This window comes from Alligator mississippiensis, chromosome 2 (genome assembly GCF_030867095.1).
Source record: "Alligator mississippiensis isolate rAllMis1 chromosome 2, rAllMis1, whole genome shotgun sequence".
Classification (NCBI taxonomy): Eukaryota; Metazoa; Chordata; order Crocodylia; family Alligatoridae; genus Alligator; species Alligator mississippiensis.
In genome coordinates, this window is record NC_081825.1 from 297,012,193 (window position 1) to 297,036,759 (window position 24,567).

Sequence of the window (24,567 nt, forward strand, 5' to 3'; positions counted from 1 at the left end):
CTCGCTGAACCAAGAGCTCTGCATTTTTGCATTTCTTTTTGTCTCAGACCAACACGGCTACTAAATACATCCCTGACACATCTGTACAGTACAGACACTCACCTATACATCTGCACATACACACACGCACGTCACAGACGTTTATTCGCACCTGTACAGACACACGCTCACCCATACGCGCGCACACACACACGTGCACTCATCCATACTTGCACACGCACGCACGCAGTCCCCGGCAACCCCCGCGATCCCGGCCCGGCCCGGGCAGCTCGGGCCGCGGCCCCGCGCGGAGAAGCCGCAGCCGCGGAGCGGGGCCGGGCTGGGCGGAGCGGGCTCGGTGCGGCCGGGCGAGGGGGCGCTGTCTGCCCGGAGAAGCGCGTCGAGGCTGGCGCCCGGCTCGGCTCGGCTCGGCTCTACCCTGGCTCCTCGGGCCAGGCGGCCGCGGGAGCGCAGAGTCGGCTCCCGCCTGCTCCGGGGCAGGGGCGGACACACGGCCCGGCGGGGCCCGGCTTGTGGAGGAAGCAGCCCGCCAGCCCTAATCCGGAACCAGGTGCAGAGGTGCGGGCCCGGACACCAGCGGCTCGCTGCCGCCCCCCTGGGCCCGGAGCTCCCGGGGTTTCCTCCCCAGGCTGCTGGCTGCGCTCCTCGCCAAAGCCGCCCCGCCGCCAACACGCCCGCAGCCCCCGCACCCCTTCGGGGGGCGAGCTCCCCCTGCCCGCCAGCCCGCCCCTCGCACCTGGCTGCTGCGAAGGGTTTAATCCGCTTTTATAAACAGCGGACAGCTCTTCCCCTTCAGCCGGGAGAAGTGCAGGGGGTGGGGGGCAAGATTTCCATGCACCGCTCGGGTTGCCTGGACTCTTTGCATGCTGAGACAAAACAAATATTTTCTTTAGGACTGGGCAGATCGCAGTGCAGCCGCGGGAAGGAGGAAACCCGCCTTCTATTATTATGCTTTTAAGGGTGGCAAGACCCTGTGCGGAAAGGAGCTGGGGGTGAGAGAGAGGGAGGAAGGGATTGGGGGGGGGGGGGGAGGGCTTGGTGTACAGACATTGCTGGTGGGTTTTTTCGAGAGAGCTGCAAGAAAGGGACCTTTCACCTCTCATTAGTGATGCCATCAGTGCTTTGGCAGAGCAGAGCTGAGGTCATGTTACATATGGCACGCAGTCTGTTCAGCGCTTGGAACATCAGCTTTGAAATTTTAGAGAGGGGAAAGGTCATCTTTAATAAGCTGAAGTCTGGGGGTTCTCAATTCTTTCCCTGCGAGCTGAGTGGGTGTCCATATGCCTCCGTCCTCTCCAACTCTTGCTCTATCTAATTGGAAGAGATGCTTCCCGGATTTTCACTTTTTGCCTCTTAGAATTCACTTAGAATGGGTTCATTTGTGCTCTTGGGTTGCTTTTTCTTTGGTCCTCAGCGGGCAGGTTCTTTTTGTGGCTGGTGTTTGATTTTTTCTAGTTAAAAAATTGCCTCTTTATTTGGTAAGGAGTCAAGATTTGTTTGGTAAACATTTTTATTGGACCAACTACGCACTTGAGAGAGATGTTAGACAAAGTTTTGGGCATAAAATGCCCTTCCTGAGGTCCTTGGGCATTTTTTATTTTCTCCTGGAAATACATACCATAGCTTTCCAGGAGAAAATAAGGTGTTTCTATATATTGGCGCACATGAACGCACCGTTCCTAGTCCTAGTATGCTGTGTAGTTACATGGCCCATCAGAAGCAGCATGTTGCAGCAGTTATTAAATCCCTGTTTCTGAATCCTCCTGGTGTAATAGAGTATTTGAGCTTTCATGCCATGGGGTCTGGTGAAAGCACATCTCGGCAGCCACATTTCTTTCCCTGGAAGAGACAAACAGGCAGACTCAAGATCCATCTTGTGTTCATCTCGATTTATGCTTTATTTATTCTTTTAAATAAAAACACAGCTTTCTCAAGAGCCAAACCTTACCAGCTTTTCTTTTCTTTTCCAAAGATACAGATTCTTTAGCTCTTAAGGTGGATCTAAAAGGAGAATTGCTTGTATGAGGCTGATCCTGAGACCATTTCGGAGGACATTTACTTGGACCAGCAGTCTTTAAATAGAGATGCTTGTGTACAGAATCAGGGAGACAACCCAGCCAAACCAATGTGCGGCACAGAATCAGAAATCTTCCTTTATTCAACAAGAAGTACAGTAAATACATCCAGGGAATCGGATCCGGGCTTCTTCCCAAACTAGTAAGTGTGCTTGTGAATGTTTTAATCTGTAGGTAGGAACAGTTTTCCCCATACAACTGTCAAAAGAGGGTTCAGTAATGGAGGTCTTAGCACTGAGGGGGCTCCTGTGGTGAGATACACTGGGGTTTTTCTGGTTTTTTTGATACATTCTGCTTTTAGCCAGGCTGATGTAAATTGATTGATTGAAATGGAGTCTTTGTACGGCCGCGTAAGTGAGAACTGGGCTTAGCCCATCGTTTTCTGCTGTGATATAATCACTGTAGTCAGAAGAGAGCAACATATGTATAATAGCAGCTGAGAAGCAAGATGAACAGAACCTTTCTACCAGTGAGAATCACATTAAATAATTAATTCCCAATTGCCTTTCTGCATTAGTGCTTTCAGCTAAAAAAGCAAGTCGGCTTTGAAGGGCCCCAGGCAATGAAACATTTGGTGCATTGTCAGACCCCAAAGTCTAGGTAATAGATATCCAGAAGACATTGTAAAGACAGTACTCTCCGTTGCAGTTATTTGCATATTCTAGATGTACAGACTCATTCTTCTTCCAGCCCTTTCCATAACACACACATCTGTATGGTCTGGAAACATCTCTGATGTAGCAACTGAACACATTAAAATAATGTCTGGTCCATCCAAAGCAGAGGGCATCAGGGAACATTAAGTGTGGGAATACTCTAAGAAAATAATTCTATAAAATGAGCACATTTCTCTTACTCTCACACCTGATCCAAGGAAAGAGATATTTCCTCACATGCTGGCCCCTCATGCTCCAGCCTGTCACCTCCAAGCCAAGTTGGGACCTTTCTGGCTCACACAACAGTTACAGATTAGAGCCCACTGTCAGAAATGAGTTAACAAGCCTTCTTATGGGCAAGCCACCGCAGGGCCAGCTCACCTTCCTGGAAACAGAAGGTGGTGGCTGGACTGTAACGGGCACAGGAACTGCCTCCCTGGATCAGCACAGTGGTCTTCTTCATCCAGTCTTGTTCCCAGCAATGGCCAGCAGCAGAAGTTTAAAAAAAAAGGTGCAAGAAATGTGTCAGGAGGCAGTCGTGGCACAGAGGACGGCCTTTGCTCTGCAGCTGAGGTCTGATGTTCTTCGTGAAACTCTCAGTAGATTTTTTTAGGAACCTGACTGTCACAGGCCGAGAGAGTCTTGTTATCATCCACCTATTGAGTCCTGCTTAAGTCTTGCCCTCAATGATGTCTTTGTTGCAATTAATTCATCGGGCTAATTAAAATATGGAAATACTTTGTTTTCCCTTCGTTTTTTGTTTGTTTGTATGGTTTTTTGTTTTTGGCATCAGATTACTTGCTGTCTTGTTCTTCCCCGCCATGTATTACAGAAGAACTGGATGGAAGTCCACAGCTGATGTTCTGTGTCCTGTTCACAGGTCCTCTCTTATTCACCTCCTCTCAAAACAACAGGTGTCTTTTTAAACCTGACCTCATAAGGAAGCGCTTCCAGGACGAATCGGTCTCATAGCCCATCTCTAAACACACTCTCTCTCTCTCTGCTTCATGCTTTTTAAGACAGGATGACAACAGCAAGATACATAACTTTTAACCAGGCAGCTCTCCACTTGAATGTGTAGAATTGCTGTAGGATTGTTAGAGCAGCCAATTCAGTCCAAAAAATTGTGCTGGCACCTTCCAGGTGTCGGATGTGCAGGCACTGAAACTTGGGGTGACCCGTTCTCTTGGCCTGGAAGCCAAGCTGCAGCAGCTGTCTGATGAGGAATTGTATTTGTTTGCTGTTTTACATGGGTACTTGGAGCCCCCACCTGAGATGGGCTACCTGCTTTTGTCCTAGGCACTGGATGTCTAGAAGAGAGAGTCCGTGCCCTAAAAAGCAGACCCTCCAAATGGATTAGACAGTCACAGCAAAGTAGAGCAAGATGAAATGATTCATCCACAGGTTTTCTGAGGCCCTGGCCAATGCCCACATCTCAGAGAAAGATTGAAGAGTGGCCACAATTGTCTTTGGCTTCTCTCTGAAGTCCTTCGGTGTCATTTGATGTGAGTGCTTTTGTCACATTCACCGTAAGGCATTCCTGATTGAGTTTCCCTTGGCGTTCGTGCAAAGGCTGCCACGGTGGCAGGAGCAGGCTGTACATAATCTTCATAGGATAGGCCGTAAGGAATGAGTTACACTATCTCTCTCTGCCATCCCCACCAACTGCTAGGACATCAAAGGAGGCAAGGCAGGCTTTTTCTGCTGGCGCATAGAGCTCCCCACAGTCTGGGCCCCTAAAGAGCCAGGGTCACGTCGCCTAGCAAAATGAAAGCTGAGAGGGGATCTGATGGCTGTCTATAAATACACCAGGAGAGTAAACACTGCAGCAGGAGAAGAGCTATGCAAGCTAAGGGACAATGCGAAAAGAGAACAAATAGGTATAAACTTGCAGCTCTTTTGGCTGCAATGGAAGTACTGTAGGTTTCAAACTACCCGAGCAGCCTCCCCATTGGAGCGTGGGGCAGAAGCCGAGTCAGTGCTGCTGGAGCTCAGTTGGTTAATGAATGGCAAAGCTGCCTGTGATAGCTGGGGACTAGTCAGACACAACAGAGGGCTCCTCTGGGCCTTTTACCATGTCTGTCACTGGTACTTCGAGCTGACTCTCTCTCCCCCAAGGCTCAGCAAAGACTGGTCTGAAGGCTACGGAGGGCTCTTTATTGTGCAACTCCTTCCCCGGAGAGGTGCACTGAGCCCCTTGCAGGCGGCTTTTGGATGCCCTGAGGGTCTCAGGCATTTCAGCCGATCTGTTTGCACCATTCTGATTCAGGCCTGCCCCTTGCCCTTTTGTTTGCTACATTCTTTGGCTGGTTGGAAACTATTCCCTTTCGGGAGTGGGGTGGTTTTTCTGATGCCAATTGGGTTTGTATTGGAGCCAGCATTTTTGATTCTGTCTGGCCATATATTGTATTTGGCTGCTTGGTTCTTCTTCTGTTGTAGGTTTTATAGTATTTTGCACTTGGCTTTCATCGTATGGTCTTTTAGCGTCTCACAACAGGCATCTTTAGAAATAGATTAAACATCTAAAAATAAACACATGATTCATAGTCAGGCTTTAAGGCAGGTACAAATAAAGGACTCCTATAAAACGGAGTTTGGGGAGAATTTATTGGATACAGTTAATGCTATTTATACCATTTCCTCTCCCCAACCCTGAGGAATAGTAAGCCATTCCTGAATTAATGTCAGTTCAAAGCAGGAGGAGTTTACTTAGCCAGTAAAGAATAAAGACAATTTAGGAGCAACTGCAAGGCATGGTGAGAAGAGTGCACCAGTTTTTGCAATGCTTTGAGAGGGACTGGAAATAATCTGCAGTTTGGGAAGGGAACAAATGCCGGTTAGGTGGGTAAGAAGAGACAAGAAATGCCATGGATTCATAAGGCAATTAACCCTCTGGTAGGAAAAGCTATTAGAGGGACCCGCCGGAATGGGTTCTGAACCACAAGGCTTGACCTATATTGAGTTTCATAAAAGCACTTAAGAGCCCCTTTTTGGCCCTTCAATGAAAGGAAAAAAATATTGGCTAGGCAGGCTCTGGAGGCAGGCCCCTCCAGCCCAGCTGGAGCAGACCCCTCAGTGCAGAAGGGCCAGACAGAAACAGGTTTGGGCTTCTGCAGAGTCCAGTAAAACACCATACACATATGCAACCCGTTTTGCTAACTGCAGCTCCCCTGCTTTCTGGGTGTTTCGGAAGGCTGCTTTTAAGCCCAGCCAGATCTCAGGAGGCTTTATGAGTTGCATGGGTTTGTTTGTTGTTTTTTAATCCTCAGACAGTATTAAATGTTCCAAAATGGCCAGCAATTAGCCCGCAGGTGATTGTTTTATTTAATTAACTGCTCACTGCATCCGCCTGACTCTTCAGAAGGGGATGGTATGTATTGGCAGGTGCTGATAACGCCACTGGTGGGAGGGAGGCGGGGAGGGAAAGGTCAGAAGTGATTATAGCACAGAATAGCTCTTGGCCGGCAGGTGTTGAAGGACAGAACCTAGTAAATGAAACCACTGCGAGCACCTGGCCGGCAGGCTCTGTTTACCTGTGAGCAGTAGGTGTGTTACCGTCAATAGATGCCTGGCAGCTGGGCCTTGTTCTAATGGAGTCTGGGAGCCCCCCAGGAGCCTGCACTGCAGAGTGGCTATTCCTAGAGGCATTCAGACATTTGGACTCCATGGGACTGTGTAAACCAAGCACTGGGGGAGAGAGGCACTGGGAGGATCATCTAATTACTTGTAGGTCAAGTAGGAAGTTGGAGCGAGTCATGGGAGCTGAGTGGTGCTCTCCAGTTTCCATGCTGACCTCCCTTGCTGTTGGCCAGTGACGTAGGAAGCCAGTGGAGTTCACTATAGGAAAAGTAAATATTGTCGTTCCTAATAAAGAATGGTTTATTATATAACGGAACAGAGGCGCCTTCTCTTTTTGAGACCACACTAAGCTAGCTGGGGATAGTAGCCAACCCGGCTGCCTGCAAGACGGTGTTTTCAGACCATCACAGGCCTTGATGCCAGGCACGCTTCCATTTCCCCTGCAAGGTTTTGAACAAACCTTTTGATGGCCAGGAGATATTTAGCTCCATGTCCTCCCAATGCACTTGGACTCTGCTTCTGAGCTATGCAAGGTGTGGGGGGAGAGGGGGAATCTGATCATTACAAACTCAACAGTGACCTAGCTGAAAATGCCCAGCCCTCCGTGGATGTTGGTGGAGCTATGATGATTTACATTAGCTGAGGGGCCGGCCTCCATCATTTTGGACTTACAGGACCATGAGAAAGAACTCAGAAGCAGTAGGATGATAACAGCGCAAGCTTTCTGCGAGTGACAGGAGCTAGCATTATTCTGTCTGGCACACCTCTGAGCAGGTGTTAAGGCCTCCTCCGTGACGATGCCGAGATGAGGGGAAATAACGTCAACCTCCATAGATATGTGAGACAAACATGTGAATGGTAGGTTGTCAGTCTAAACGCTGCTATTAATAGGATTTACACAGATTAGCAAACCAGGCTATTAAATGCCAGATTGTATTTCATATTATGGAAAAGAAAATGAGGCTGCATACCAGGCAGGCGTTCCAAATGGTGGGACACATTAGTCCCAGAAATGGCCTGCCAAGAAACGTCGTGGAAGCTCCAGCCCTGGGGTCACTGAACGCTGCAGTGTGCTGAGCACAGGACAACGTAACAAAGGACACTATCTCACGGGTGTGGGAAACAGAGCAAAAAGCAGCTTGTATTGGTAATCGCCAACCCTTTCAAGCAGCTGCACCTAGGACACGTCATCACCTGGAGGTTCAATGTCTGATCTCAGTCCCACTGGTATAAATGCAAGGTTACTTCGCTGGTTCTTCAGTGACTGAGACACAGACACCAATGGGGCCCAAGGAAAAAAGCCTTGCAATTCAGATTCCCTTTTCCAGGCATGTCATGGAGGGGAGTGGATACCACAAAAAAGGGAAGGAAAAGGCCTAGCAAAGAGAGCTACAGAGCATTGTCCACTCTCTCTTCTGTGAACAGACACACAGTCATAGAGAGATTAACCTGTCTCGGTACAGTCCAGAAGCAATGGGTTTAGTCCAGACTCATGCCGAAGACTGCCCGTATTCAATCCAGCTGTAAATGGAGACCTGGTCATCTGGGACTGGGGGATCACAAGCAGCCAGGCTTGATGTTAGCAGCATCACTCACTTGTGTGCTGCTCATTACAGACACCGGTGTGCCTTAAGCATACCCTCAATGGCTGCAGGGCTGGGTGGACCTCTGCTCTCGACCTCCAGCACGTATCTGCTCCAGCCCTTCCAGCAGGCAGAGCCTCAGAAAGTGGGAGAGGTGTCACGGCTGGGGGAAGTGAATCAGGGAGCAGCCACACTACCCTGTCAGCCTCCAGCGCAAGTGAGCAGACCTTACTCTTGACCTGATCTGACCACGCTGGTCACCTTCAGAGCTCAGGATTGAGAATGAACCATTGCTGGGGTTAATAACGCCAACACCTGACAAGATCTTGGCTCAAGCTATCAAATCTATCCTAGTAATTGCCCCATGACTGCAGTATCTGTATAAATTACTATCTTCATTGCATCCATTTACTGGAGGGAAGGAAGTGCTATTATTTCCATGTTACAGATTGTGGGAACTGAGGCGCAGATGTCCTTGGGACCTAAGTTTTGGTCCCACGTGTCAGATATAAGCTGTCCGGGTGAGACAGTCACCGTTGGAGGTAGCATCCGGGCCAGACCCAGAAAATTAGATATTTCCTTCCATCTCCTGTTAACATTTTCAAACATGAAACATTTCTGCCTGAGCTGTACTTACGAATGAAGCGGAAGAAAAAGTCATGCAGTTTTCATCTTCGCACCTGTCTTTGGTGTTGATGGTTGTTTTTAAAACAAGAGGCACAGCACAACTACTTTTGCAACACGCTATTAGATTACAGCAACTTTCAGGGATCATCTCTATAGATTATAGCAGCTAAGAATATTTGACCATGAGACCGTTTTATGTAGGCAGGTGTTTTGCAAGCCAGGGTAAACTGGGGCATTGCTTGAGGATTTGTTGTTGTAGACCTAAGGTAGCTTACTCTAAAGTTTTAGCTGCTTTTATAAGTTATTTTGTCCTTCAGTGCAAGCTGCTCTGCACCTTTTTTGGGAAGGGCAGCATATGGATCTAGTAAATAAATAAAATAAATACATATACAAGGGAATATATGTATGTAAAATAAATAAAATAAATATATATACAAGGGAATTTCGTTCTTAAAGCCCAATCTAGGAGAACATATACCCAAGGGCTTTGGTGGATCAGGAGGTATGAGCAGTATTTGTTCTATTCTGTCTGATTCTCCTTTTCCCACCGTCCCTTTCCTGTCCTACATACCAGCAATCCTCATTGCTAGTCTTTGGCTCCCCAATGCAGGTTGAGGGCTAACACATTACAAGACACCACAAGGGATTTTGGGATCCATTTGCTCACTTGAACCCAGTCTGAGGAAGGGTATTATCCATAAAACCGTGTTCTCTCCTTTGTTTTCAGATTCATTCTTTCCTTTCCTGCATCCATTCACTGCTGTCCCATTAGCAGCTTCTTGTTGGGCAGCAGCATGGTGACACCAACGTGTATTTAACATCAGCACGATGGATTCTGTTTTATTGAATAAAGATGCCATCCAGTATTGCCACCCCCAAAGGTTCAAAAGGCATGACCCTGATCCTTAGTTTAAAAAACAGAGATTTAAAAATAGATATACACATTTAATGCTGTTCAGCTGTTTTCTGGAGTTCGAGTCCTAAGAGCACGCCTATGCCATGTTTGTGGGCTCTTCTGGGCAAGCACCACCAAGAGCTTGGGAAAATACTGACCAGAGAGCCTTACCTAACCGAGTGCCTGATGGCACAGGGGCCTGACACAAGACGCCAGATTTTGCAGAGCTTGGGATAAGAGTAAGGGCACTGGCAGCACGGACCATCTCCAGAGATGACGGGGGTCAGGAGTGCTGTGTTCTCTCCCCAGGTCTTCGGTCACCTCCCCGTGTGAGCGGCAGCAGGTTGTTCAGTGGTAATTTCACTGCGTGGCAGTGCTCACCAGCTGTCGAACGGGGATAGTAATACTTGTTTATTTCCGAGGGGTGGGAGGGCTCTCGGGTTAATTCATTAATGCTTTGGAAGCGATACAAGATCCCAGGAATTAAGAAGCTCTAGAAATATCAGGTCTTATTCTCTCATCCGGCAGCATAGACTTGTCCTACACCCTAACCACACACTCCTGCTAACAAAGGACTGGGCCTTGCTTCCCTGAGTCGTCCTATTGAGGATTCTTCCCACGTGCAGAGATTATTCCTGCGTAGTGCAAGGATTTAAGCTCTCGGCGGGGAAATATTAACTGACCGGGAGCGTTTCCAAACATGGCAGCAGGTTGTTCTGGGGTAACAGGCACAAGCTAGAAGCAGCCTGTCTAAGCAGCTCCACGTTCAGGGGGGCTGGCGTTTTCAAACCATTCGAAGAGCCCATGCCAGCTTGTGTCCATTCAGATTAGCCTGGCCTTTTGTTTGCACTAAAAGGCCACTATGAGCAAGAAAGCACGTTCCTTCTTTCAGCCATGTTAAGGCCAGCAGGGACTGTCAGCTCATCCCTTCTGACACCCTGTGTCAAACGTATGGCCCACAGGCTGGGTCTGACCCACGGAGTATATGACCTGGCCCACGGAGCACTGGACCAACCCCACATACTGGCCCTGGCCCCATGCAGTGCCCTGAATTGACCCCCTGCATGGTCTGCAGTGCTGGGTTCAGCCCACACCCTGCAGGTAGCGCATGCCCCATGCTGGCCTCACATGCCACATGCACCATCAGCCCTGGGGCTGGTACACGCCGTGTGTGGCACACAAGCTGCATCTGGCACTGTGAGCTCTGCACAGGGGGGTGGTCTGGCCACAGACAAGCCCAGTGACACCCATCCAGCCCACGGATCTGGATGAGTTTGACACCCCTGAATTGTAGGATCTCATCCAGTTGTACCTGTATTCAGCCCCAAATCTTGGGTGTGGTGCGTGCTTGTCCCTGTTAGAGATAAGGTCATGGGTCTGTGTTTGGAGCCAGGAATAGCAGTTCTTATGTTATCGACATATCTTCAGGAAGGTCATCTAGACTCCAAGAGATGGGAAATACACCCTCCAGCTGGGCCCAGTGGTTAGCTCAGGGGTGGGCAAAATGCAGCCCGGGGGCTGGATGCGTCCCACCAGGCCATTCTATCCAGCCCGCGGGGCCCCTAAAAAATTTAGAAAATTAATATTTATCTGCCCTGGCTGCCTGTCATGCGGCCCTCGATGGCTTGCCAAAACTCAGTAAGCGGCCCTCCACCCAAAATAATTGCCTGTCCCTGGGTTTGCTCTCACTGCTACAAATCTCTGCCTTACTTCTTTGGAAAGTAGCTCTACTATTTCCTATTAGGCTTCTTTGTGTTTAACGTATTTTCACAGGACAGGGGAAACTGTAAAAACCAACGGGTAGCTTTTAAAGAGAAGATACGCTTGTTTTATTACTCCCGAGTGGGTCCGTAGCATTGGGAAGTATATTATGACACAACAGTCACAGCCAAGGAAGAAGGAAGCATGTAGTACAGGTAGGAAGGTGGTATCATCTCTGTCCATGGGGATCAGGACATGAGACTTTCCCTGCACAGTAATGAGATCATGCCTCTTAGTCCTCCGCAGCTTTTGCCTGTTACTGATTCAGCTCCCAGATGGCAGCAGGCTGGTCCTGAGAAGAACGGCCGTCGTGAAGTCTTCTCACCACTCTGGGCTCAGGAGTGGGTTTGCCACAAGCTCTGAGCAAGCGGCAGGACACACAGCTGTGCTCAGGGGCAGATCCAGGGGGGTGATTTCTGCTCCACCCTTAGTTTAAAACCAACTACCCCACTGTGGCAGCAGCATTTCTAGTCAGCAGTGCTGAAGGAGTCATTTGACTTCACCTCTCCTTGTGTCTACCCGATCCCTTCTCAATTCTTCATTCCACACGTGTTAATGAGGCTCTCTTTTTTTTAATGGTCTTGATTTTCCACCAATCAAGCTAGCCTGTGTGCTGCAATGCTGCTGTCTGCTAGCTGCTCCTGGCAACCAAGCTCCTATTTCACAGCCCTGCCAGTGGTGTTTAACTAATTCCAATGAAGTTATATTTCTTTTTGCTTCAACCTTAAACTGAATAATAGAGCCCTTGAAATTGGGGTATGAATGTGGTGTGTGTGTGTATTAAGCACTTAATCAATAAACGTGGCATTTTGCCTTATCCTTCCTCATAAGGTCTTGCTTGTGATTTGAGCAATTGGCAATTTGTGTAACGCCCTCAGTCTTAATATTAATAAAGCTTCTAGTTGATTTTTAACTGAAGAAAAATATGCATTGTTTTATATGTGATGATAATGCACCTCACCATCTGCACTCCCCTTTTCAAACTCCTAGATCCACCCATGGTTGTAATGCTCAATGTGCAAAGCAGGAATCCAAGCGTGTCTGAGCCCTGATCTGGTTCTGCTTTATCCATTAGTCTCCGGGGTGGGGGCAGTGAGGAGTGCCAAACACACACCCAGTGTGGACGCTACACAGGCAGGCACAAAAGGGAAAGTACTGTGGAGGCTCCTTGCATTGCCCTGATGCTGCACCCTGTATATTGAGCTACTCTCTGCAAGGGACAAGAAGGGTGTGTTTGGTCCCCTGGCATGAATGCACGTGGTGCCTAGAAATAGAGCCCCTGCAGAGTCTATCTTTGGTTAAAAAGACCCCACATTAAACCAAAGAAGCTACCACATTTCCTTGCATACCACACACCCTCAAACAGGACACACACCTTGTTTTTGGAAGGCAGGGGGGAAAAAGACCTTTCCAGAGTCATGGCCAAGAGCTGATTTCCTGCAGCAGCTCGCTCACTCTCAGCCAGCTCACTGCCGGCTTCAGGCAAAAGCTACAAGAGTCAGTCCCGTCACAGTCACTTCCAAATAGCCAAAAGCCATGGCCAATCTGACAGCAGCTGTGAAACGGTTAAAACTGGATTCTACCTCTGCTGTTTACTGGCCCAGAGAGAAGCAGCAGCCATCACAACACAGCATCTCCATGTTTCTATTCCTCCATGCTTGCATTTCAACATGGAGAATCAGCTTCCCAGATAAAGACATGCCCCCAGTTTTGGAGGGCTGATTTTTGGGGAAAGGTGTGTGCGTGGTATCTGAGTAAATCTGGTCTTTTAAAAAGTATTTAATACAGATGGAGGTTGCTTGTACTGACCAGTTGGTTTTAAAATATTTCTGAGATGGTAGCAAAGATACCAGCCTCCCACAAATGGGATGAAAACTTGCCCATACATTTAAAGAACAGCCTTCTGATGCCAAGGTCCGAGCTTGCTTTCATTGAAGGGGGTAGAAAAACTGCTGCTGGCTTCAGTGGGAAGAGCAAGGTGAGACCCCTTGCTCTCATTCGTTGGTTATTCTTTATTTCATTCATCATTCAACTCTGAGTGAATTCCACCCACTTCGTCCAGACTGTCCAGTCATCCTCTAGGACTGCAGGGGAAGGGCTGGAGGATCCTGCCCTGTAGCACAGTGAACTCATTGCGGGGATGCAGGTCCCGATTCCTGCCCCAGCTGCATGCGACTCACTGCATGTGTGGAAAGGCTTTTCTGTGCATCAGTGTCTGCAGAAGCAGCCTCTAACCCCTTTACACAGAGGCCAGTGGAGAGCAATTCCACTAGGTTAGACTCTTGTTCCACTCCAAGGGAAACCCAGGTTGAGCTTTTAAGAAAAGCAGAGAAAACTCAGCTTTGGTACAGCAGATTCAGCACCTGCTGTTTTCACAGGGAATTGCACCTTAGCTGAGTTTCGGCTCCTCCAGAGGCAGAGTCCCAGAGGCAGGGCATCAGACTAGGAGCAAGGACACCTGGATGCTTATCCCAACCTGGCTACTGACCTGCTGTGTGATCCTGGTTAAGTCACCTCCCCTCTGCAACTCCTCTCCCCTTCCCACCACCTGCCTGCCTCATCTGTCAGCTGCTCAGGGAAGAGGCTGTCTTTTCCTATGTCAGTACAACTCCTTGCATCACGTGGCCTGAGCTAAGCTGGGGCCTCTAGACCCCACCGCAGCAACAATCACGATGCCAACATGCAGTGAGGAAGATGATGACGAAGGCAGGATTCAGCCTTCTGTGGCATTTCCAGTTAAATGCATACCACAACACTGCCACATAGGGTCGAGACCAAGAGAGCCCAAACCCACCTCCCGTCCCAAGAGACAGCCCCAATCAAGGTGCACTTGCTTATGAAGAGGAGGGTTTTACCTCCTGATTACCCACCCATGTTCCTCCAGCTCCGTGCAGTTTCCCTGGACTCTCCGCAAACCCTGAACATTTTATCTCTCTTCTCTCTACTCTCGCAGCCTCGCGCCAGCTTCTGCAGCACATAAACTAGGTGCTATTTTTATTGAAGCTGGCCCTAACACAGTAGAGCTTTCACACGTGTGTCAGTTTTTATTGTTAGCTTCAGTACTAAACTTTCTGGCTCCTATGGGTGTTAAGACACCAGCGTACGCATTTCCCGGCAGCTGGATTCCCATCCCAAGCATCACTTCCAATTATTTAAACAAAATCTCTATGTTTTATGCCTGAGTTGATAGACTGGCCTGCCTCAGGACCAAGGAGCTCAGTAGACAGGAACGCAGTGATCGGTTTGGCACTGAAATCTATAGAGACAGACAATTCCCAGGCCAGGAGTATGCATATGTGAGATACTTATGGAGCCCTCCATTAAAACGCACTAGTATTCTCCCCTGGGAATAGGGATATTCACCCCTGACCTGGAATCGAGGGAGATGGAGAGTTTAATGGCATCATACATCCATCTGGCCCAGACCTGCAGGGCAAAAAGCCATGACCTTCTAAACTGGCTCCTCTTGTAGCTTGTCTTTTTGGCTGGATTCAGAGTATGTATTGACCTCATCCCAAGCACCCCCCGGCTTCTCCTCCCCACAGCGGGTGAGATGAAGCTGGTACCTAAAGCCTCGGCTGCTTTCTTCCAGGTGACTGAGCACAATATCAGCAGTGCAGTGTTCTCCCTCCAACAGACCAGGTGGCCACTGTAAAAGGCTGGCCTGCGTGTCGCTTCCATGCCCTCTGCAAGCTATGCCCTCTTTTCTCCGTGTGCTTACGCGCTGCCAGAGAAGCACCAGCTGTGGATTGGCCTGGTTTTCCTGTCCGAAGGGGACCTGCAACACGTCTCCAAAGGCTGCCATAGCAGGAATGAGGTGTGGGGTGAGTCAGGCCCCAACGCATCTGCCTGTGCTCTGGCCAGGTGCATTAGCACTGAGGTTCTGCTTCTGGCTTTCCCTGCAGCCTCTGCACTCTGCCCCGTGTGCTGACAAGGGTTGCAAAGCCAACGTGTCCTGCACTAGGGAAGCTCTCTGGTGGAAGGGACATTCCCAGGTTCAGAGTCAAGTGAACTGTCCTGTGCCATTCCTTTGGCTTGTGCAGAAAAGCATGCAATAAACTCCCCTTGGAGGTTTCACTAACTTGCCCTAGAGAGTGCTCCCTCCTTCAGACAGCCTCAAGCTCCAGGTGGGGGAAGGCGGCTTGAAGCTCCTGGTCCTGGCTCTGAGCTCTGCTGCCATGGGGCTGAACAGGTATGGGCAAAAGAACCGTCCCCACAGCGCCGCGAGTTAGGGAAGCGGTCAAGGCTTTGTTTTACAGGCAGGAAACTGAAGCACAGAGCAGACCAGGATATAGGAATAGAAGGAGGAACCACGGCAGATACGTACCTAAGGGTTGCGTCTGTTCAGAACTTGCATTAGCTTCAGCAGCTGGAGCTCTTGGGCAGAGTCCACAGCTGCGCAGGCGTGAAAGTGTGGAGCTGGAGCCAAGATTTGGTGCAACACTGGTGTTCACAAGGACCAAGACTCCCTGGCTCTATGACTAATGCCAAATGCATCATGTACACAGAGGTGTGCCTGGGGTCAGGCCCTCATAATAGCTCTGTTCTGGAGTAATGGAGTTGCAAGGGCAAGGGGACACTGACCTGCAGTGCAAAGGGTGAAATAAAGCTCAGTGGTAAAGGCACTGTAGCCTCTGGGTAAGCTGGGTGTGTGGTGGGAGGCATCACAAGAGAAGCACCAGTTCAAGAAACATTTCACAGTGAACAGAGCTGCCTGGTATCCTATATGGCAGGTGGGTGTGACAGAGGGCAGGAGAAGGCTGAGTGCTGGGCACAAGTGGTCTTTTCCCCTTTCTCCAAACACAGGCACACAGGGATCCTGGCTAATACCTTTCAAGAAGTCTTTCCTACAGGAGGGACTGTAAGAGGGGCTGCCATTAGAAGGCTTTCCAGATAGTACATGATGAGCAGGGGTAGGTACAGTTAGGGGTAAAAGCTAATACATTATGAGTATATAGTGCAGCCTTGCTGGGAGGGGATGTGAAGCCAGGGGCACCTGTGCTGCCCCCAGCACCCTTTACAGTTTTCCCCGTGACACAAACAGAATTGGAAGCAGGGCTCAGAGTCTCCAGACAGGGCAGCGTCCCTCTCCTTTTGTTCTCTTAATGCTTTGCCCCACACCTGCAACAGTCCTGCCTGTCCAGGTGACAAGAACACTAACCTATATGGTAGGTTATCAGCGTTCAAACTCCCTAAGGAGGAAGGTAGGGCAAGAACCTCGGCTACCAGTGGACATCACTAACCATAACACTGCTCCCAGTCCAGTGAGAAACTGGTGGTACTAGTGGTGATTCAGAGGGAGGGGATGGAGGATTTGAGAAGCATTTCCTGGCATCAAGGTGTCTACAAGAACAATTTGGATGCAGCCCTAAAATAATTCAACAATACTTTTAAACACGTATGTAGCTGGGGTGATACAAATTTCAGTTTGTTCTCAAAATCTGCATGGAAAGAATGGGTGGTAATTAGGCCAATATTGAAGTACTTCAGTCTAAATGGAGATTTTATCAAAGATGGACTACTTCTACAGTATAAATAATAAGTCATGTTCAAGAACTTAGAAAATGCCTGGATGCACAGGAAGCAATTTTATCCAATGCATATTAAACAGTACTAGTTTAAACATGCTTTTGACTGCTAACATCTGCATAAGGTAGGTATAAAAGCAGTACTGTATGGGGATACTGAATAGCAAGGCTAAGGATAAATCTGAAGACTTGTGGTCCGGTAGAACATAGATTTTAAAAGCAAATGTTAAGGGCTAATGCAAAACCTGTCAAAGTCAGCAGAAAAACCACATATAAGCATCACTGGGCTTTGGATTAGGCTGATAGCAACAAGAAGCAATTACTATGGCCTCTACCTTTAGCATAAGTCAGTAAAAACAATTGCCTTCAGTTTAGATTGCTTTTCCAACCAAAATTAGCAGACTCAATTTAAAATACAAGCAGAAAGGTTTGCAGCACAAGATGTGTATAAATATAAAGTTTATTCAGTATAGTGTTTAGAAAAATAAGTTCACATCATCTCAGAATACAAATAAAACACTTAATTGTCCAGGCACAAACCCCTATTACAGTACAACAAACATACACACTTTAGATCTCTTTGGTTGGGTAAGTAAGCACAGAAATGTTGGATGACACGCATGGTGTACATCGCTGAACAGTGCAGTAAAGACTCCTGGTTATTCCCTCCTTTAACACACACATTCTGTATCGAATTCATCTTTGTTGTAAGGCACAAGAAACCCATATCCATTACAAACGTAACTGGTTAGTTCTGGACAAATAGTACATGCAGCAAAACAAATATCCTTTGAGTATGAATCCCAACTGACAGCCAAAAGATCCCCATGCTCCTTGAGTTTAGAAACGTACAAAGGTAGTTTTAAATGATAGGAAACAAACAAGTTAGATAGAAAATATCCTTTGAGATCTAACTTCTAAGAGATACAGGAAGACTGTGCGTCTCCTTTCTGGTAAAATGCCGCTATTTCATTTCCAGATTTTTAAAAGTATGACTATTTTAATGACTTGAGATGCCTCATGGTCATGATAGCTGTTCGACATACATCTATTAGAGTCCTACACGCTTGTTTCCTATGAAGCAGAAGGGATGCATTTTGCTGATTACTAATCTGCACTTTTGCCAGAAAAGCTGTGGGCCCTGGAAATCTAGAAACAGGAAAATTTCCAAGCTTTCTCCATACCTGGAGCCATATTTTACCCCTTGCAGCTTTATCAATGATCAATCCAGCTGCACAGGAGCCGAGGGCAGAAGCTAGTTGTTATTGCCACCTGATGGATATTGAATATTCCCAGTTTGTTCAGCAGAATTTAAGGTTCTTTTACAGAAAAAGTTTTCCATCAACATGGTTAGGCAAGCAGCATTCTGTATCTGAATCACTGGGGCGGTCTTTCTGAAGTCACAGGCAGGGTGAAACCGTAATGGTAAAAGGTCTAGATTTCAATAGAGTATTAAATTCAGAAACCCCATTATAACAGTCTCAGTATCAGCCTGGTTAATTAATTCACTTCTGCCATTGTAAGTGGGCCAGATTCACCCATGGTGTACCTGCAAGGTCACATCATTGGCAGGGCCAAACTGTTGCTGAAATCAATGGAGCTTTTCCAATTTACAGTGGTTGATTTGCCCTAGACATCTCCATAAACAAGCTTATTCCATGCAGCTGGTTTCATCTGCAAAGGAATAAGCATGCATATTTTAAAAATGCAATTGGCAGAATATGATATTAAATGACTCCCTGGTTCTCACTAAAAGTCTGGGTGACATAAAAGTTATTTAAAGTTACTAAATACAGCCTTTAAAAAAATACTATTTTGAGGCAATTGGAAATGTTGAGGGAACCTTTCAGCAGATTTTTCCAAACAGATTTCTATAGAATCTGTAGGAAAAAAATTAATAGAATTCAGGAAAGTTTCCAGTAAGATTTTCAGTGGACTTGGCTTTATGTCAGTGAACACTTTACTACTTTGTATATGGCCACTGTGTAATGTCAATCTGAGTTTCACTTTTTTAAAGGAAGTTTATTAGCCTATATGAAGATTAAAGGATCCTTTATTCTCATTCACTTTAGAAGGAGAAAGAGGGATGTTTATGATGGACAGGAATATAAATACATCTTCCACTTAAACAATAGAACACCCTAGTAAAGATCGAGGCTGACCTTTACAAAGCTGTACAGTGGACCAAGACACACAGTGCCAATCATGTCAATGGGACTTATGCATCTAAATCTCCTAGGTTTCACCCCAGTTCCTCGGTTGGAAGTCAACAGAGCTATGCCTATTTACAGCAGCTGAAGATCTAGCCCAAACTATTGTAAAAGGCTACAGATACCGTGTAATGAAAGCAGTTAGTCTGCTTGCCTGATCATAGATGTAAAGGCCATATAAGAAAGACCTATCCTTGTTTTGCAGTAGGAATAAAATTACTATTTCTGCAATGGATAGTTAAAACATTGTACTGTGCAACGACCTTTCATACTGTGCATATATGTATCTGCAGAAACAATGGCCAAGTCCAGACAAGCGCGGCCGTACAAGTGGGCAACTAGCGTGCGGCTCCCTGGGGAACCAAACGTCCATGCCACTTGTGGACGTGGCCAATGAGGTTATAATTGAGTTATGTGGAGGGAATGACATTTATGATGGGGGGAGGGAAAAAAAGTGTTAAAAAAAAAAGTCATCACTTGATCTCTGGAAGACTAGGATAGATTGATCTTACGCTTTGTCCCAATCCACCACACTATATATATATCCTCCAATCCCACATTCTGTAGAATGGGCAATCCCCTGTCAGAAGTACCAGGCACTCTGAGATGCCTATTACTGTAACAACAGATACCATTTTCATGTCAACCATGCTGATGAGCCATGTAACTCGGAGCCTCAGTAACATAAATAATGCAAAAAGAAAAAAAGTTAACCAGCAAAGTGTATTGGTAGATCAACACAGTAATTCCTTTATAACATCTGACTGTTTCAACAGCTGAGAAAATGTCTCCAGTATTTGTTAAACTTCCCTTTACTGAAGGTTGGAGGTTTGCAAAACAAAACATTAGCCTTATTACAACTTCGAGTCATACGTGGCTCTCAACCCATGCATACAATTTCCAGTAGCGCAGTAATAGTAATAATAAATGATAACATATGGTGCTTCTAACCATTAAAGAACTGAGCAAACATTAGCAAATTAATTCACAGATAATGACTATTATTGTCTTCATTTTTGGACGGCGAAACTGAGGCAGGATGGACAAGGGGCTTGCCCAAGGCTATTCGGGGCATCTGAAACATGCTTAGATCAGCGGTTCCCAAACTCTTGACAGATTTCATAGACATTAGGGCTGGAAGTGACCTCGGAAGATCATCGAGTCCAGTCCCCTGCCCAAGGGGCAGGAAGTCAACTGGGGTCATAGGATTGCACACCACCAATTAAAAAAGAATACAACCTTAAGTACCACCAGCAAATTTTTGTCATAAAGCACAATTATAATAAATCAATTAATGCGTACCACTGACAGGTTGTCTGCGTACCACCAATTGGAAACTGCTTGCTTAGACACTACAGAAATAGGGGCCAGAGAAGTACCTGGGAAGAGAGTCAGAGTCCCCGACTCCAAGCCTTGTGCTCAGATCACACCTGTGGTCACTGGGAGGTGCACAAAGGCAATCTATGGCTCTAAGTTTTATATTCAGTAATAGTGTACATTTTCAGTCGCTTGCTTTTAGCAACCTCTATGCAAGCTGGGAGGTAGCCAAATGATTAGTTGCTTCCTTTTTTTCCCCCATATAGGTTGGAGAGCATCAGTAAGCTCCTCTTACTATAAAACCTAAACCTCATATTCCTCCCACTCTCCACGCAGGCTTGAAGTATCGATTAGAGAAGTGGTGCCCAACCTCTTGGCCCTGCAGGCAAGAGAACTGTTGTGGGCTCAGTTTACGGGCCCGACCCAGCACACAAAACCAGTGTACTGCATAGCCTCAGCCCTGTGCACTGGATCAGGCCCTCCCCTGCCTTGGCCCCACATGCTGGATCATAACCTGTGCCAGATCATGCTTACAGCCCTAGTCCCATGCACAAGACCCTGCCATTTGGCCTGCAGGACTTGGAAATTTGGTGGCAGGGGAATGGTGGCAGTGTTAATTGCTACCACTCTCCTGCTGCAAAATTTCTGGATCCATGGGAAGCCCTGTGGACCAGAGGACATGGCTCTGTGGGCTGGATCTGGCCTGCAGGCCACAGGTTGAGCACCACTGGACTAGAACAACAATCTGCAGCACAGCTCAGAGAGTCTGTGCAGGTACCGACAAGAACGACCTGTGCGCAGTATAGTGCAAAACAACAGCGAGGAGGATGTCAGTGTCACACTCACAGCACACTGAAAAACAGATTCCTTTGAACACTTTTGCTAGCACTCGGGACAGGACGGGACCGAGACGCACGTGTGCAGGACTGAGGTGATCTCTGCTTCCTTTTCTTTAAACTGCTCTCGTCCTTTACAAAGATGCTTTGCTGTGGGCCTGATGGGAAACCCGTTGAAGTCTAGGATGGAAAGGTTTTCAGTTTCAATGGGCTCTGGGCCAGGCCCCTGATGGGGAATATGACTAAGGGCTCTAGCTACTGTTTATATTCTCATTAAAATTAAAAAAAAAAAAGGGTCGGCAGAAGGTAGTTGGTACATCTGCATTGCTATGAAAGCCGAAGGATGTGCTGTTTCAGGTGAAGAAAAGTCCTACAGCTTAAGGGTGAAATCTGCTCCATCTGGCTAGAGCCTGGTTGTCCAGGCTGCAGGGCATAAAGAGGCCTGAGAGGTGAAATCTATCTCCACCCAGTCACTGAACACTGCTGCTCCAGCCCCTTCTAGTCATTTGGTGGGGGGGAGGGGGGGATGTTGCTGTTCTAGCCCCTGGTCCCAGGGGGGATGCACAAATTCATTGCAAAGCGTATCCCAGAATCGGGGCTTGCCTGCTAGAAGAGCAGCTGAAGCCCACCCATGCTGGTTGCACAGGATATTGGGATTAGTGGATCCTTGTAACTGTAGAGCCCCCTTCCCTGGCTCAGGCCATCACAGCCTTCTGTGCTGGCCTGTCTGGGGCCAGAGCAGAGACCTTCTCCTCCGCAGAGGTGTTCAGCATAGGAAATTCCCGGAGTGACCATGGGCAGAAGGCCCAACTCTAGCTCTATACCACCGCAGAATTTCACTCGCAATGACCAAGGGACCTACTTGTCTTACTCAGGCAAGCAGGTGCATTGAAATCAATGGGGCTACTCACGAAGGTAAGGCAGGCAGATTTGGCCCTGAGGACGGATACTTGCAGGCCAGTTTCTCCATTCTTCCTGCCACTGTGCTTTAGTAACAAGGATATAAGGCCACTAAGAAGAAAGGCACGTAGAATTCTGTAAAAAATACATACGACTTAACTCATTTGAAAACTACTAACAAAAACCAACCAAACAAACAACTGAACACAAAGGTGGGGAAAAAAATGTCCCAGACTCAGATATTGGGAGATCACTTTCTAGCTTCCGTGTGATTAACATTTTACTTTTACAGTCTATCGCTTGAAAACCCTACAAAAAAAGTAAAACTGTCAGAAATAACTATGTTTACTTCCTGCTCAAACAATAAAAATAAATTAAAACAGCCAGAAAACAATTTTTCCTTTTCAATGCATTGTGTCTAAAGTGAAAGGGAACATAAACCATAAATAAAATCCATTGTACTAATTAAAAAAGTCTCCTTTATAATAACTGGAACAATATTTACATTCATACTGGAGTGAAAGCTTCTGAGTTGCATAATTAGAGTTTCAAATGGTCTTTCTTTTCTGCCACACTGGCAAATGGTTAGTTATAACATTTAGAAACCTGAAAAAGTTTGATGCAAGATTTTCCCTATAAAACACAAGTCTTGCTGGAAAAAGACAGTAACAGTATTATTTGCAATTGCATTTTGCTTCTTAACCTCAAAGAGCCACATAAAAGAAGCTTATGAGGTACCGTCTAGAGTTCCTTGAAAACTTTTCAATGCCCATGGACTAGAAGTAAACAACAACAAAACAAAAAAAGGCTGCATTGTTTCTACTTATTTTAGAGAGAGGTTTCAATTTCCTGCATTGTTTCTACCATTTTATAAAGATCTTCCTACAGAACGCGAGGAGCGTATATTTACTTTTGAAATTACGTCATGGCGTGGAGATTTCGGTTAAACTCTCAGGGCTATATTAGTAAGCCAAACCAATACCCACTTGGTTGGTTCTTTCCCCCACGTTTCCTTTAGCCTTTCTCCTTTAATCTGGAGGAAAGAGAATATTGCATGCAAACAAAGCGTGGCGACCTAATTCCACTACTGTAGATTCCCATGTACTTTACGGCAGACTATTCCAATGCTCTTCTGTTTTGAGCTGCATTAGTATTTTCTCTACGTGAGAAAACACCTGGTGGCTTTTTACGGCCTCACGAGGAGACTTCTCTGCTGAAACAAAAAGCAAGAAAGTTACAAGTCTTGCATATCTTCATCCATCTGAACTGTCTGGAGTTTGGCAAGCTCTTTTTTGTCCGTTTCCAGTTCTTCGCAGACGGGGTCAACCATGTTACTCATAACATATTTGGATTTCGTATCCAGCATCAGTAAGTTGCTGGGCGACTTGCTCTCAGAATTTGACAAGAAATTCTCTTTGACGTCGGGTACCGACTGCAGAACTAACCTGTGCTCTCTCACAAAATCTGGGTGAACCGATGCGGACGGATGGCTGACGCGGTCTTCGGGCGGTGAAACTATTTCCCCAAGTGCAGGCTGTGCTGTAGACAATGCCATTAGATCTTGACCAGTAATGAGGGCACAGTTTTGAAGAGTTGCATAGTTAGTGTTGCTGATAGATATCACAGTAGACGTACTTGTTACAGGTGCTGACATGGACTGGCTCTCTGAGATACCCGAGTTCAGCTCTGCAGCATTTAAAAGGGTGGGTGGAGCTAGGGGGAAGTTATGGGGGGGAGTTACGTTGACCAGCGAGGAAGCCATGGACGGGAGGCCTCCGCCAGATACGTTTTCAGAAGACATGTTTACGTTTAGTTGCGCGTTTTGACCGACTGGCATCAACTGGGAAAACACGAGGCTTCTTTCCAATCCTTCTTGCTTAACAGTCCCTATTGCCTGACCTGAATTGGGAACCGTATACACCACTGCACTGGGAGTGAGGGGGCTGAAGAAAACTTTTCCCTGCTGCGCTGTTGAAGAGTCACTTGTAAAAGTACCCCCGTCTGATGTACTTGGGTTTACTGAAATGTTACCTAGACCAAAAAAAAGAAAAAGAAAAAAGCATAGGTTATAAGCAATAGGAAGCTGTATAGCACTTCTTTAGGAAATTTTTGCTAGACATAGAGACAGCATAGAAGCAATTTTATTCACAACAGCGTTGAGAACATTAGGTACGAAGGAATAAAAGCCCTGGCTGACAGGATTGTTTCTTGACCAGGAAATGGAGTCTGGTATATTAACACCTTTCAGACTTGCATTAAGGGCCAAAGAGGTTATAGCCGTGTGATTAAAATAAATACACTTTGGCCCCAACTAGCAATTCTCACTAGATCTCCATCTAAGAATAGAACCTCAAAAATCTTCTACTGAATTCAGTTCAGCTCAGAGTTAAATCACACGCGGAACAGTATATAAAAAGCCCACACAAACTAAATGACCGCTAAGCTAAAGCTGTGCGTGTAACCCTGCAGAAACAAGCTTGAAACAATACCTTCCGTCAGGCTGACTACATCTGTGGATCCACCTCCCTTTGCCTATTCAAACTAATTCTGAGAACATATCTGTAAGAGCTGAGTTCGACCACCCTCACTCCCGAGATACA

General features: G+C 46.9%; 1 protein-coding gene and 1 long non-coding RNA gene across 2 annotated transcripts in view; one reads left to right on the forward strand and one right to left on the reverse strand.

The window, feature by feature from the left end:
• The window catches only part of LOC109284752 (uncharacterized), a 25,517-nt gene continuing 950 nt past the window's right edge, over window positions 1–24,567 (forward strand). Inside the window, exons 1-2 of the long non-coding RNA XR_002092323.2 lie at window positions 1–558; window positions 1,973–2,217. This is a non-coding gene — a long non-coding RNA (uncharacterized LOC109284752). The remainder of the gene's footprint in view (window positions 559–1,972; window positions 2,218–24,567) is intronic.
• LOC102559939 (homeobox protein SIX4) overlaps window positions 17,147–24,567 on the reverse strand; it is a 12,784-nt gene continuing 5,363 nt past the window's right edge. The window contains exon 3 of the mRNA XM_059723376.1: window positions 17,147–23,998. Within this exon, the coding sequence (XP_059579359.1) occupies window positions 23,202–23,998 (797 nt within the window). The 3' untranslated portion in view covers window positions 17,147–23,201. The remainder of the gene's footprint in view (window positions 23,999–24,567) is intronic.